General features: G+C 42.2%; 1 protein-coding gene across 1 annotated transcript in view; it reads left to right on the top strand.

Annotated features, from left to right (window-relative positions):
• Positions 1-14,307, top strand: part of CLNK (cytokine dependent hematopoietic cell linker) — a 163,061-nt gene extending 148,754 nt beyond the window's left edge. The window contains exons 19-20 of the mRNA XM_040237336.1: positions 2,340-2,495; positions 13,486-14,307. Of these exons, the coding sequence (XP_040093270.1) occupies positions 2,340-2,495; positions 13,486-13,632 (303 nt within the window). The 3' untranslated portion in view covers positions 13,633-14,307. The remainder of the gene's footprint in view (positions 1-2,339; positions 2,496-13,485) is intronic.
• Positions 14,308-16,670: the final 2,363 nt, after the last annotated feature.

Here is a 16,670-nt window from a genome sequence, read left to right as displayed (position 1 = left end):
TCTCTTCTTGGCTAATCAACCATGACACTTCCTGAGTCTCTCTCCCAAGGGAAAAGTAGCTCTTAGAAGACCTATTTCCAAGAGCCCCTTGTGTGGATGGTGCTAGAAGGGCAATGTACATGCCATATAATGTCCTTCCCACTACATTTGGGCATTTTCAAGGCTCCCTTTCCTCCCCTTCTGTGTGCCTGTTTCCCAAAAAGCATTGAGAAAACAGAATCTCAGTTGAATGACTTCATATTTTCCTATTTGGTTTGTCTCAGTTTTGTCAAAACATGTTTCCCATTTATGTAAGATTATTTAATTCAAATTGCAGGGTTGCCCAAATTCACTGTGACAAACTCATTGCAGAGTGTTAAATGATAAACCCCCAAACCAGCCACATGTCTTGGCCTCCTCTCACTTTAATCTTTGGCAATGTTCTGTGCTTGAGTCTTAAGGCTTTAATTATGGCTAAATGTTTTTGGCAGACCAGGTTCCAGAAAATTTCTTAAACTCACATTATGCACTTGGAGATTGGTGTATTTATAGCAAGAATATGGCCTTGGCTTTTTGGTATTCCGTTGATTAGTTGTGATGTGTCAGGGGATCCACTTAGACAACTAGAACCTAATTCCCTTACCTGTAAAATGGGGATAAAATACCTCCTCAAACCTTATATAAGGATCAAATAAAATCTGTATAAAGTGCTTGGCATCTTGAGAGCAGTTTTTCAGTAAATCTTAGCTGCCAGCATCATCATGACATCACTATAGTTTTATAGTATTATTTATAAATTTAATATAGTGTTATTATAGAGTATTATAATCATTATTACATATGCATGTATATAATATCTATAAACATATAGAAATGAAATATAGTCGACAGAGGAGATAATTACCAATATAAATTACATATATAACACCTATCACATAAAGAATGCATTGTACTGTACATATAAACTAGATCTACTCTACATATTTATAACTACATATCCAACAATCAATGCAATTACAGTTAAAGATTTTTCAGTATTTTTCCTCTTATAACTGACATGATGTAGCCACAGAACTAAGCCTTATATGTGTACCTGTTCAGGAAGATTGCTCCATTTCTTAGCCTTTTATGACCAGATCTTCATCCTGAGCTACTCCCCAGGGTGTGCATGATTATTTGATATTATATGTATAGCTTGTCTAGTCACAGCCTTCAGACCATTTCACACTGTGGGCTTTCTTTTGGAAACCTCTGCTGTCCCCCCTTGGCTTCTGTGACACTGAAGCTTCTGATTTTCAGTCCATCTCTGAGACATCAACTTGGAACGTTTTTTGTCTCCTCTGCTTTGCCCTGCACTTCCTGTCACCTCATCCCATGCTCTATTTTCTATTTCTCCTTCATAAAGTCTTTCCACTTACTTTGACATCAGTGACTGAAGCCATCTCCCCATGCGGAGGATCAGCATCAATGCTCAGATCCTCTCCTACTCAAAGCCTGCGTGGTTCCTACTGTCTCTAGAATAATACCCGGAACATTAACAGAACAGGAAATGCATGAACCCTGGCAGATGGAGGAAAGCACCCCTAGAGAGGGGCGGAAAGGGAAGTCAGAGGGGGTGGCTTGTGCAAACGCTAAGAACCTGAAAGCAAGATGGTGCCCCTGGGAAATGGTAGCTTGACCAGCACCATCATCCCAGGGCTGGAGGCTGCAGGAGTGACCGAGATAAAACTGCAGGAGAGTCTGGTACCTTGGTCCATGAAGATCATGTTATAGTTGTAGCCATGGCACTGAGGACAGCGGGAGATATTGCAAGATTTGGAAGAGGAGGGTGTTGTGATCTGAATGGTCCACTTCTCACAAAATAACAACCACCCCTAGACACATTGTTGTTCAGTCGCTTAGTCGTGTCTCTTTGCAACACCACGGACTGCAGTACTCCAGGCTTTCCTGTCCTTCACTATCTCCTGGAATTTGCTCAAACTCATGTCCATCAAGTCAAGATGCCATCCAACCCTCTCATCCTCTGTTGTCCCCTTCTCCTCCTGCCCTCAATCTTTACCAGCATCAGGGTCTTTTTCAATGAGTTAGCTGTTTGCATCAGGTGGCCAAAGTATTGCAGGTTCAGCTTCAGCATCAGTCCTTCCAAAGAATATCCAGGGTTGATTTCCTTTAGGATTGTAACCCTCAGTAAACACCTACTGAATTAAATTGAATAAAGAACTGGCTTGTCAAAAACTAAAGTTTCTTGGGGATCTCAGATACACAGGCTTCACTGCTGTGCCTGTTGCGAGGGTGGATTCTGGTTATGAAGATCATTGTGAAAGGGGCTGGAAGGATCATTGTTCTTCCTTTTGCTTCAGGATGGCACCTTCTTGGTCCGAGATTGCTCTGCAAAATCCAGGGCGGAGCCCTATGTGTTGGCGGTGTTTTATGGGAACAAAGTCTACAATGTGAAAATCCGCTTCTTGGAGAGGAATCAGCAGTTTGCCCTGGGGACTGGACTCAGAGGAGATGAGGTGAGTATAACCCAATGGCTTCCCTTTTGCAAGCAAAGGACAGCAATAAGGGGAGCTTTGAAGGCATTCACAGGGATTCTCTAGTGGCTCAAACTATAAAGAGTCTGCCTGCAATGTCGGGGACCCAGGTTCGATCCCTGGAGAAGGAAATGGCAACCCACTCCAGTATTCTTGCCTGGAAAATCCCATGGATGGAGGAGCCTGGTGGGCTGCAGTCCATAGGGTCACAAAGATTTGGACACAATTGAGCAACTTCACTTTGGGAGATGCTGGCTGTGTCACTCCCAAATCCCCATGACTGCAGATCAGAGAAGAGCTGCCCTGGAGGTACAGAATGTAATCTAATCCTTCCAGCCCCTTCCACAACCATCCTTGCCCATGTCTTAGCTCACAGGACCTACAGCCAATCCTGACCTTTCCGTACACCCTCTCTCCTGCTTGGTCCATTAAAGAAAACTCATTCTGTAACACACATCTCCATCCTGCCTGTCAGGAAGCCTTGCCTGAGGCCCATGTTAATGCCACACTCCTTCCCTACCCAGCGCTGAACTCACACTGCAACCATTTCTGGCAACATCAGCAGTACTGGCATCAGGAATCAGTAGGTGTGTGTCCCCACATTAACCGCGGGCTCAGTCACTGCATCCAGTGCTACACTGAGCGTGACCAGCCTCGGTACACATCTGCTGAGAGGCAGCGAGGTGAAAGAATGACTCAATTAAAGCATTCATTAATAACTGAATAAATAGATCAGAGAGAAAAGGGAAAGGAGATTGATTTCTGCTGTGTTTATGCTAGGCCTGGTCTGTCTGCCTTATCTTATTTTAACCCTCAACAGCTCTTTGATAGAACAGTGGTTCCTACCTTAGAAGTAGGGAAACTGAAGCTTAGAAAATTAAGTCGAGGGCTAGAGATGCACAGGTGGTGAGAGGGCAAAGAGAGGCTGTTCTTTCAACTCTTCTGGAAGGAAGGTAGGAAGGAGGGAGGGAGAAAAGAGAAGGCAAGATAGGGTTCAAGTTCTATCATCATTTACTAAGTGTGTGAACTCAGGCCAGTCACTTTACTTCTCTGGGCTTTCAGTTCAGTTCAGTCTCTCAGTCGTGTCCAACTCTTTGTGACCCCATGAACCACAGCACACCAGGCCTCTCTGCCCATCACCAGCTCCACTCACACTCATGTCCATCGAGTTGGTGATGCTATCCAACCATCTCATCCTCTGGCGTCCCCTTCTCCTCCTGCCCTCAATCTTTCCCAGCATCAGGGTCTTTTCAAATGAGTAAGCTCTTAGCATCAAGGTGGCCAAAGTATTGGCCAGCTTCAATATCAGCTTCAATTCAGCTTCAACATTAGTCCTTGCAATGAACACCCAGAACTGATCTCCTTTAGGATGCACTGGTTGGATCTCCTTGTAGTCCAAGGGACTCTCAAGACTCTTCTCCAACACCACAGTTCAAAAGCATCAATTCTTCTGTGCTCAGCTTTCTTTATAGTCCAACTCTCACATCCATACATGACTACTGGAAAAACCATAGCTTTGACTAGATGGACCTTTGTTGACAAAGTAATGTCTCTGCTTTTTAATATGCTGTCTGCTGCTGCTAAGTCACTTTAGTCATGTCCAACTCTGTGTGACCCCATAAACGGCAGCCCAAAAGGCTCTCCCATTCCTGGGATTCTCCAGGCAAGAACACTGGAGTGGGTTGTCATTTCCTTCTCCAATGCTGTCTAGGTTGGTCACAACTTTCCTTCCAAGGAGTAAGCATCTTTTAATTTAATGGCTGCAATCACCATCTGCAGTGATTTTGGAGCCCCCCCAAAATAGTCAGCCACTGTTTCCACTGTTTCTCTGGGCTTTAGGTTCTTCAAATGTAAATGTGCTTTGCAAGTTTGGACTTCTGTAATTCAGTGATTCTCATGTACCCCCCTCTGTTTATCTGTCGGTGTATGTTATAGGCTGAATTGTGGCCCCCTCCCAAATTCCTATGTGAAAATTCTAGCCCCTAGCACCTCAGAATGTGACCAAGTTTGCAGACAGGGTCTTTTTGTTTGTTTTTGCTTTCTTTATTTATTTTGGCTGCATCAGGTCTTAGTTGAGGCCTGTGGGATCTTTTGTTGCGGCACACAGACTCTCTAGCTGGGGCACATGAGCTCCAGGGCATGCAGACTCAGTAGTTGTGGTCATCGGGCTTAGTTGCCCCGTGGCATGTGGGATCTTAGTAGCCTGTATGCATGCATGCTAAGTCACTGCTTAGTACCCTGACCAGGGATCAAACCCAAGTCCCCTGCATTGCAAGGTTTCTTAACCACTGGTCCACCAAGGAAGTCCCCTAGAGATGAGGTCTTTAAAGAGGTGACTAAGACAAAGTGAGGTCACTAGAGTGGCCTCTGACCCCATAGGCACGGTGTCCTTATGAGAAGAGGAGATTAGGACATAGACACACATAGATATGCAGTCACAGAGAGAAGAGACACTTTCAAGCCAAGGAGAGAGGCCTTAGAAGGAACCAACCCTGCCAACATCTTGACCTTGGAATTCTCACCTCCAGGTCTGTGAGAAAATTAATTTCCATCATTTAAGTTCCCTCCCACCCTAGTGGGTGGTACTTTGTTGTGAAGGCCCAAGAAAACTGCCACAGTAGGAAACCAGAACTGTCACACAGACACCTATTGTTCTCCAATAGGTATCAGAACGACTGTTGCCACAGCTGCCAAAATGCTTCAGGAAGGCACAAGTCTGGACATCCCAGCTTAAACCCAGGGCCTGACCCAGAGTCCTTTTCTGGGAATCACACGTGGCTGGAGAGGGTGTTCAGCACTGGCCAGGCCACCGTGGGGTCAGTTCACCAGACTCTGCTCCAGCCTGGGAAAGTTTCGGCATAAAGGAGAACATGAGTGAATAAATAAATTAATACATAAATAAATCTTCCAAATATTGCCAAGTAAGAAAGGGATCAAAAGGTTAAACTGCCAACATTCAATAGATCATGGAGAAAGCAAAGGAATTCCAGAAAAACATCTACTTCTGCTTCATTGACTATGTGAAAGCTTTTGACTGTGTGGATCACAATGAACTGAGGAAAATTCATGGGCATACCAGACCACCTTACCTCTCTCCTGAGAAATCTGTATGAAGGTCAAGAAGCAACACTTAGAACCAGATATGAAACAACTGACTGGTTCAAAGTTGGGAAAGGAGTATGACAAGGCTTTATATTGTCACACTGCAAGTACATCATGTGAAATGCTGGGCTGGATGAATCACAAGCTAGAATCAAGATCGCCAGGAGAAATATCAACAACCTCAGATATGCAGATGAAACCACTTTAATGGCAGAAAGTGAAAAGGAACTAAAGAGCCTCTTGATGAGGGTAAAAGAGGAGAGTGAAAAAGCTAGCTTGAAACTCAACATTGAAAAGACTAAGATCGTGGTATTTGGCTCCATCACTTCATGGCAAATAGAAGCGGGAAATGTGGTACAGTAATGGACTTTATTTTCTCAGGCTCCAAAATCACTGCAGACGGTCACTATAGCCATGACATTAAAAGATGCTTGCTCCTTGGAAGGAAAGTTATGACAAATCTAGACAGCATAATAAATAGAGGGACATCACTTTGCTGACAAAAGTCTGTACACTCAAAGCTATGGTTTTTCCAGTAGTCATGTACAGATGTGAGAGCTGGATCATAAAGAAGGCTGAGTGCTGGAGAATTGATGCTTTTAAACTGTGCTGCTGGAGAAGACTCTTGAGAGTTTCTCAGACTACAAGGAGATCAAACCAGTCAATCCTAAAGGAAATCAACCCTGAATATTCATTGGAAGGACTGAGGCTAAAGCTGAAGCTCCAATACTTTGACCAGCTGATTCACTGTTAAAAAAAAAAAAAAAAAAATCTGATGCTGGGAAAGACTGAAGGCTAAAGGAGAAGGGAGTGGTAGAGGATGAGATGGTTAGATAGCATCATTGACTCAATGAACTTAAATTTGAGCAAACTCCTGGAGATAGTGGAAGACAGAGGAAACTGGCATGCTGCAGGCCATGGGGTCACAGGGTTGGACATGACTTAGTGACTGAACAACAAAAACAAAGGGTTTCAGCAAAACTAAAAAGAGGAGTTGCAGCTATTTTCTTTTGTGATGAGGATTAGTGAGTAAATGAATGTCGAACACTAAGACACTACCTGGGACATATCAATAAATGTTAGTCATTATTATTTTTTTATTATTCTGACTGGGTCATGGGGATAACTAGGACATGGTTCCCCTTAGGTTCAGATAGTGTGTGCCTGCTCAGCCATATATGACTCTGTGACCTTCTAGGCTCTTCTGTCCATGGAATTTTCCAGGCAGGAATACTGGAGTGAGTTTTCATTTCCTACTCCAGAGGATCTTCTTGAGCCAGGGATTGAACCCACGTCTCTTGTGTCTCCTGTACTGGCAGGCAGACACAAGATTCTATACCACCACACCACCTGGGAAGCCCCTGGGTCCAGATACCTATGGTTAATGGAATTTCCCAGCTCAATTTCCCTTTATTCTTCTGCGTCTTCTGCCAGCTCATAGAGTTTCTCATTTACCAAAAAAAAAGGCTTATCTGACTCTAACTTTAAGTGCTTGGGATTCCTTTTCCTTCGAGAATACAAGAAATGGAAATCACGTTCCCTAAAATGTGCTGGCTCTCTCTGAGCTGCTGTTTTCACTTGCTCTCGCCTTTGAAAACACTCTGGAAAGGATGTGTTATTGAACCCCTTTTACCAGTGAGGAAACCAGGCTCTAAAGAGGTTACAGCTTTTTCCAAGCTATAGTTTGGTCTGCTTGTGAAAGAGGAAACAATGACCCTATGATAACTTCCTAATAGTGTTGAATCAAGTTGCCAGCCAGTTCACTGCCAGCCTCAGCAGATAAACAGTTGTCATCCTGACCACCCTTGGATTAGACCATCAGCTTCCCGATGAATGGCTCTAATTATCGCTACCAAAGACCGCTTAAGAATTCAAATACGTTGGGTTGGCCAAAAAGTTCGTTCAGGTTTTTCCATCCCATCTACAGAAAAACTCAAATGAAATTTTTGGCCAAGCCAGTATAACTGACTCACTTTTCTTACACCTGATACACTGTAAATCAACTATACTTCAATGAAAAATAATTAAATAAAATCAGAATAATATATCATTTTCCTAGATTTTTACAATATTTATAGTACTTTTAGGCCTAAAATCATAATATTTTGAGATTTTTCTCAATTTATGAAAATTTTCATCTGCATAACCTAAAAAATGCAAATGCTTAAGAGGACTCTTTTTGTATTATTATGGAATTTTATCCTCTCGTGCATCTCCCATTCAAGTCTCCTTTTCATGTTTATTTCACACTTACATCATTTATTATGCACAGACACTATACTGTGCAGTTAACAATTATTAATTAACTTGATCAATTGGATCCTCATAGCAACCCTTAAGGTAGGTGCTATCAATAGCACCATGTAACTGAGGGAAACTGAGGCGCAGAAGCATGAAGTCACTGGCCCACAGACATGTGCATGCATCCATACTAAATCGCACAGTCACTGTCCCACTATTTTCAACCCCATGGACTGTAGCCCTTCAGGGTCCTCTGTCCATGGGATTTTCTAGGCAAGAATATTGGCATGTTTTGCCATTTCCTTCCCCAGGGGATCTTCCCCACCCAGGGATCAAATCCACATCTGCATTTGGCAGGCAGATTCTTTACCACTGAACTACCTGGGAACCAGGGCCCACAGACACAGCTGGGGTTTAATATAGTCTGCAAAAATATTGCCTGTCTCACATAGCCTCAGACAGCATCATAACAAATGCAATGATCCCCAACCTGTTTGAAAATAACCTAGTTCAGTTGAAAATTAGTTAACACCTACCTGGAGCTTAGTGTGAGCCAGACGCTGGGTGAAGAATCACAATTTACAGGCGGTTCTTCCTGCCTCTCTTCTGGAGCTGTGCCCTGGTGTAGAGGGGGGTGACCTAGATTGCTCTCAGTTCCACCAGATTTATCATCATTCTATTGAGCCCTTTGCCTTTAGGAGGAAGAATCTCCCATTGCTAAGAAAAGATGAAAGAATTTCCTGCAGCAAGGCTTTGCTCAATGAAAATCAGCTACTAGCTATTTTATCTGTTGCTTGAATAAAGTAGCATCTTAGCTGACTCTGCAGGAGAACCATAATGAGGCACAGGGTTTTCAAGGATCGTTTTGATTTCCTGTGGCTTGTCGGCTGTTTTGCAAACTGTAGAATTTAACTCTGCATACTGTGCAGGGTCACCTCTAACACGGGAGCTATTTTGAGAGTAAGATGAGATGATGTAAACAGGGTTCTAGACACATAGAGGGAGGCAGGTGATTAGTAAGTACCACTTCTGCCTTCAATGATTCCCTAAAGTCCTTTCACTGGATCTGTGTGCCCTGGGTTTGAATGAAAAACTCACAAAGGGCCATAACAGTTGCAGCAGCCTGGTCTGGTCCCCCGGGAAGGCACGGCTTGTCGACACCTGTCACAAGCACAGAGGTAAGCAAATCCACATAGGCCTGCAAAGAATGAGCCTAGGAGAGTCCAAGTTGCAGCATATTATAAAGTTGGGTCATTCTGTTAGCCATGTGACTAGCAATTCATGTCTGAATTTAGATTTAGGGAGCACCTGGAGCTTCCTGTGGCTGCTGTAACAAAAGACCACAAAATTGGTAGCATAAAACAACAAATATGTATTCTTTTGAAGCTCCGAAGTCTAGGATTTTGCAACCAAGGTATTGGCAGGTTATGCTTCTTCTGGAGGCTCTGGGGGAAGATCCTTTCTGCCTCTTCCAGCTTTTGGCGGTTGTCAGCAAACCTTGGCTTCCTTGGCTGGTGGCCACATCACTCTGATTGCTGCCTCTGACATCATGCCACCTCCTCGTCTTCTCCAAGTGACTCTTCCTCTGTTTCTGTCTTATGGGAATACGTGTGATCGCTTTTAGGGAGAGCCTAGGTTGAACTCCTCTCTCGAGGTCTTCCTCTCAGGACTTCCCTGGTGGTCCAGTGGTTAAACATCCTCCTGCCAATGCAGGGGACATGGGTTCAATCCCTGGTCCGGGAAGATTCTACATGCAGAGGGGAAACTAGGCTCAAGAGTTGCAACTATTAAAGCCCACATCCCAGATCTCATGCTCCACAACAAAAGAAGCCACTGCAAAGAGAAGCTAGCACACGGCAACTAGAGAGCAGCCCCACTCACCACAACTCAAGAAAGGCTGTGTGCAGCAATGCAGACTTAGGAAAGCCAAAAATAATTAATTATTTTTTAAAAGACCTTCCTCTCAAGATCCTTAACACAGTCCCAACTTTTGTCATGCAAAGTAATACTCTTTTGCTTAGAAATATTCACAGATTTCAGGAACTAGGACACAGGATATCTCATGGAGGCCACATCTCTCATTTGTTCAGTATTGGGCCACGCCTTCATTTTATGTCTACGTTATGCTAGATCTAATGCTTCATTCTGGGGACAGAAAACAGAGGAAGACAGGTCTCTGCCATCCAGGGGAATACTCTGTTAATCTGTGCCCATCAATGCTTGCACCTAAGCAGGGCTATGATTTGAAATATTTAGCACCTGATAGAACACTGGCCCTGGACCCACCAGTGAGATACCTATTTGTTAATAACCTGAAGATTTCTACTTGCTGCCAAGGTTTAGAACTCACATCTGTCAACATTGCTGTGGAGTTAGTAAAAAGAAGTGATCTGCAAACGCTTGTGATAAATTGCTGAAAATTATGATAGACGTTTACTTGATAAAGTTTAAAGACTAAGAAACAGAGACAATTAATCAATGAGTTGATTTTTCACTTCTCAGGTCTGTTTCTCCTCATTCTCTCTCTGCATCTCTCTCTCTCTCTTCCTCTTTTTCTCTTTTCTTCTATTATTCCCATGTGTGGATCCAAACAGAATGGTTAACCTTTCTGGAAGAGAAACATTGCCTATGGTTGGTATTTAGGGCAATTGCAAAAGGTTTAAACAAATTTTAATATCTAATATTAGGATGGTATTTACTGTCCTCCTGAAAAAGGGAATTTAATATAAAAGTTTTAAGAGCTTAATTATAATCTTTCTAAAAGTTATCTTTAGAGTAATATGTCAGTTGTTGGCCTATCTCTGGAAGTCAGTAATGAGATGACAGAATAACTTACTATGCCCAGCTTGCTTCCTACTACTTGTTAAAACTACAATTTCATATCAAATATCATCCATGGAGTAGATTATAAATAATTAGTATTGAATTCATTATTTGGGGACTATCCTAGAGAAAATAGGAGTGAGATTACAAAGCAAGCATTTTTCCCTCTAAAGATTAATCCAGAGAAAAAAGAGCCAAAATAGGGGAATAGATTATCTCTGTGAATACATATAAGATATAAGAATGTACTCACACCAAGATATTCTTATAATATGGAACCAAAATACTAGATGTCTATACCAATCCCCAACAGAATTTGAATGTAAGTAATGGCTTTGTAATGTTGACAAAAATTCAAGTCTGGAGATTATTTCCATAGCGCTTTATCCCTACATGAAAAGATCTATTTGGAGAGGGAATTCTTTTCCATCTGCCCCGATCTGAATGCAATGCATGAGTCTCCATGAGGACAGAGACCTTGACAATCTCATTCCCTCTTGAATGTCCCTCAGGCCTGCAAACACTCCTGTGCTGGGCAGAGGAAGGATGTAGAAAACTACAGAGAATCAAAAGTGTTAGTCACTTAGCCATTCCTTTCTTCAGAGGATCTTCCCAACACAGGGATCGAAACTGGGTCTCCCTCATTGCAGGCAGATCCTTTACCGTCTGAGCTACCAGGGAAGCCCAAGAGAATCAAAGTCATCCCCAACACGGGTCCCCCCTTCACACTGCACCATCTGGACCCAGCTCTGTTTGGAACACTGGGTTCACAGGCCATAGGTAAATTTGCATCAGGGAAGAAACTGATACACATCCAGAAAAACCAGTTTGCATTCCTGGTCCTGCCCCCACTGTGTGACCTCTGAGGAAGTCGCTCCCCACTCTGAGCTAGTTTCCTTGGCTCTTCAGGGAAGGTCCATTCCTGCACTGCTCACTTCACAAAAAGTTACAAAAAGCAGAAATTCCTGTCTGTGTTCACATGTGCTCAACACCTGTCTTTGCACACACATCTTCCTCTGCTCTTAGTATCTTTAAATCCACCTTGTCCACTTAACTCACCCACACTAAATAGCCCATCTCAAGCCTGTATCTTCCACAAAGCACTTCCTGATTCCTCTATATTTGAAACCACCTTCCCTTGCATTAAGTCACCCCATCACTTTATCTGTACATCTCTGGAAACATAAAAGTGTAACATTCTGCTATTACCTGTTTATTGCATAAGAAATCCAGGTAAGAACACTAAATTGGCCAGGAACTACCAGGCCAAGCCCTGGGGTCATCAGTATTCTTCCTGATTAGTCTAGAATGCATCAGAACAAGAGGGGTGTACAGGAGAGAGGCTGCACTGCAGATGTTCCCATCAATTTACAAAGTGAAGTCAAGACATGATCGTCCACATTTTAATTTGTCACAGTTGGCGGACAGGTAAGGGAGGCACCAGGGAGTCTCCATGGCTGACTGCAGTGTAATTAACCCATTTGCACTGCTTATCATGGGAACACATAACCACAGAGTGGAAACTGACCAGTGTGACCTGATTCTGGTGAACAGTTCATGGGTGGGAAGCTCTGAGAACTGTGGAGGGCTCACTTCTGGTCACTCTCCTTGTCTTAATCTTACCATTTATCATTCAAGAGCTTCTTTGCTACATCCTTTAAAAAAAATCAACTTTCTCCAGGGGGAAAATGTGAGAGGGAAGGGATAAACTGGAAGACTGGAGTTGACACATACACACTTCAGTTCAGTTCAGTCACTCAGTCGTGTCCGACTCTGCAACCCCATGAATCACAGCACGCCAGGCCTCCCTGTCCATCACCAACTCCCAGAGTTCACTCAGACTCACGTCCATCGAGTCTGTGATGATGCCATCCAGCCATCTCATCCTCGGTCGTCCCCTTCTCCTCCTGCCCCCAATCCCTCCCAGCATCAGAGTCTTTTCCAATGAGTCAACTCTTCTCATGAGGTGGCCAAAGTACTGGAGTTTCAGCTTTAGCATCATTCCCTCCAAAGAAATCCCAGGGCTGATCTCCTTCAGAATGGACTGGTTGGATCTCCTTGCAGTCCAAGGGACTCTCAAGAGTCTTCTCCAACACCACAGTTCAAACGCATCAATTCTTCAGCGCTCAGCCTTCTTCACAGTCCAACTCTCACATCCATACATGACCACAGGAAAAACCACAGCCTTGACTAGCCGGACCTTACTACTATATATGGAATACATAACTAATAAGGATGCACTGTAGAGCACAGGGAACTCTACTCAGTCCTCTGTAGTGACCTATATGGGAGAAGAATCTAGAAGAATGGCTATACGTATATGTATAACCAATTCGCTTCGATATATACCTGAGGCTTACACAGCATTGCAAATCAACTATTTGTTGCTATCATTGTTATTATTCAGTCGCTCAGTCATGTCCAAATCTGCAACCCCATGGACTATAGCATGCCAGTCTCCACTGTCCTCCTCTGTCTCCTGGAGTTTGCTCAGATTCATGTCCGTTGAGTCAGAGATGCTATCTAACCATTTTATCCTCTGTTGCCCCAATCTGCTTTTGCTTTCAATCTTTCCCAGCATTAAGATCTTTATCTCCTATACTCCAATCAACTATATTCTAAATCAACTATACTCCAATAATTTTTTTTAGATCGCTTCCTGATATACCTTTACAATCTAAAAAAAAAAAAAAAAAGTCAAATGAGTTACCCTCTTTCCTAAGTAAACTGAAGTATCTTAGGCTGTACTTTAACCTACACACACAAACGTCCTAAATTTTCACTAACTTTCTTTTCTGTGTTTCAGAAGTTTGACTCGGTGGAAGCCATCATTGAACACTACAAGTATTTTCCTATTATACTTATTGACGGGAAAGATAAAACTGGGACCCACAGAGAGCAGTGTTACCTAACTCAGGCCCTCCCTGTCAACAGACACTTCTCACCTAGGTAGCCTGGTCATTGTTTCATCTTCAGATAAGTGGACCCAGTGCTTCTATCATTTTTTCCTTTGTTTCAAAAAGATTATTTTCTGTGGCTTCAAGGGATTACTTCTTTGATTCTGTAGAAGAAAAAAAAAATTCTATCATGGAAACTGGAAAATCAACATGGTTTTGAAAGCTCACATCACAGAAGAAACATGTATAAGATGGATGTAAAAATAAAAAACTGGTTTTTAAAAAACATCTTCCAATGAAAAGAAGTACAAACATGATAATTATGCTCATGTTACAGATGAGCAGCCAAGGTTAGAAGAAGCTGTCGCTTCAGGGTTTGCAACTGGCGCTTGACAAGTCTGGGTGAGAGTCCCCAGATCCATGATCCTTCTAGTACCTGGTGCTGTCCTCTTGATTTGAAAACTGTTTGGACTTGTGAATTCAGAATGTCTTTATGACTCCTTATGTTAAAGATGTAGGTGAATGTTAGCACTTCTTTATTTGTAATTCTAGAAATTTAATTATAGGTCAGGATGTGGTATGGAAAAACAGATCACTTGTGAATACCACTTGAAGGACAGAAATCAGAAATGTTTTTAGTATGGTGTGAAATGGCTTTCCGCATAGCTCAACAGGTAAAGACCTCCTGCAGTGCAGGAGACACAGGAGACATGGGTTCGATCCCTGGGTCAGGAAGAGAGGAAATTGGCAACCCACTCCAGTATTCTTGCCTGGAGAATTCCATGAACAGAGCAGGCTATAGTCTGTGGGGTCGCAAAGAGTCAGACACAGCTGAGTGACTGGCACACACAGGTATGAAATGACCACAGTACCATTACCAGCCTACTCCGTTTAGAGTAGCTTTAAGCCCAATGGAATTAACAAATTCATAGTAAGGGAGTAAGGCAAAGGCTGAGGGAAAGTAGAATTTTTATAATTCGGATTGTGGACTGCCATTCAAAGGGAAAGAACTGTCCTCAAGTTTGTGCCAGTATCTTACAGGAACTTTGTACATATCATGATATAGTTCCCCTCTGAATACTAAAAGGATTACATTTTATTCCTGTTTCATAACACAGATGAAGAAATAGGCTCAAAGACGTCATTGATGTTACTCCATATAAGAGATCCCAGATTTTTATTATCGTTGTGCCTAGTTTCATCCAAGCATATCTCCCCAGGTACATTCTCTGCCCTAGGCAATTTTATAATCAGGTTGAAAATTTTAAGAGAGACAGGAACAATTTGAAAATGCAGATTTACTCACGTTAAAATATTTAAACTCTTGTAGCAGTGTAAAGTTTATTAAAAAAAAAAAGAGAGAGAGTGCTGATTGAAATTAATAGAACACCATGAACTTCAAAAGTTTTCAAAACCTACATGTGAAATACATGGAATATTTATGTAACTGTATAGTTTTAAGGCAGAAGTAAAGCCAGAAAGAATGAGAAGGCAAGAGATATCAAAGGAAACAAAACAAGTGACATTTCCTGGGCAGCATGGAAACAGACTCTGCAGAGAGGACACGAGCTTGGGGGCAGAAAGAATCTTACCCTCACCCTGAAAAGCTATTGAAAGATTCCAGATAACTGATTCACTTCTTACTGGGGCCATGCCATTCCATGCTGTGTTCTCAAAAAATGTTTCGGAGTCTCCTCAAGCATTGTTGTTAAAGTCCAAGAACATCAGGTGGTGGTTGCTATTGTATAGGCTTGTGTTTTTAAAAATCCTTTATTATTTCTTAAATGTATGTGATGAAGCTACAATAAAAAAAGAAGAACCATCTTAAAATGCTCAAAAAGCTTAGACATATGAAAATTTTCTGGAAAGAAATAACTTTCTTAGTAGTGACAGAGGTTGCTTCAAAGGAGTGGGATTAGGGGACCATGCTAGTTGAGTGTTCCAGAACTCAGACGCCAAGATAGGAGTTAGATGTGCAAACATTTATTGGAAATAATGACTGAGAGAGAGTGGAAGGAGGAGGAACAGCAGTAGGTGGGAAAGACTTCAGGCTATGATAGAGGTCTGACACCTGTGAGAGGGTGAGGGAAGAAGAGAAGAATGGGAAGAAAAGGCATCAGATTGAAATGCAGCTTTGGGAGGGGCTTGGTCAGCCTGTTGGCAAGATCAGAGCAAAGACTGCCCACAGAAGACAGAGCTTGTGTTGTGCAGAAATGGCCATGTCTTAGTAAACACCATGCTAAGTCATGGCCGGAGGCTACCCAGGAAAACATGACCTTCACATGCTCTGGGAGACCCAGAAGGTGATATCTCGAGAGGCCAACAAATAACTTTTTACTCAGTAACTTCTTTCAAGAGCAATTCAAGGGGCTCACCTCCATGCCTGCCACAGTGACATTCTGATTTTCAGTGTTGATTGTAATAAGGACATTTTGCTTGTAGTAGATGACAAAAGAATAAGAATATACAAATGTCAAAGGTACTTTATTTTTACAACAGTTTGTAAAGAAGGCAAGGGCAGGTACTCTTATCCATTTTATAATTAAGGAAACTATGTCTCCTTGGCCAAAATCTTAGAATGACCTACTTGTGGCTAGAACCAAAGTCTTCATACACAATTTTCCTATTCAGTGTCTAGATATTTGTTGGATCTGTAATTGAAAGTTCAATGATTTGGGCTTGGCATGCCCAAATTTCAAAGAGTTTTAATCCCTTTTCAACCATTTTTTCAGTTGTCAAGTATCACTTGAAACCTAGCTTCAACACAGTAGTGGAATTTTAGCTTTATCTGATCATAGCAACTATTCATTCAAGATACTTCTTTTTGAGTAAATAATTTCCATTCTGGGTCAATTTATATCTTCCTCATATTTAATAATATCTTGTTAAAAGCACTTGTTTGTGTATTGCATATATGTGTTACTAGGCATTCTTATAGATGTTGGAATAATAATAGTGAATTAAGTGGGAGAAACAGACAATAAATAAGTATACGATGAATAACAAAACCTTAAGTTAGTTTCCCATTTCTTTGATGTGTTTTCTTGACACTTTTCACTAAGTGCTTGTGAGTGAGGCCAATATTAGATATTTT

The sequence above is a fragment of the Oryx dammah genome, unplaced genomic scaffold (assembly GCF_014754425.2).
Source record: "Oryx dammah isolate SB20612 unplaced genomic scaffold, SCBI_Odam_1.1 HiC_scaffold_3, whole genome shotgun sequence".
Classification (NCBI taxonomy): Eukaryota; Metazoa; Chordata; class Mammalia; order Artiodactyla; family Bovidae; genus Oryx; species Oryx dammah.
The sequence above is the reverse complement of the archived record's forward strand: the minus strand, read 5'-3'. Positions and strand labels throughout refer to the sequence as shown.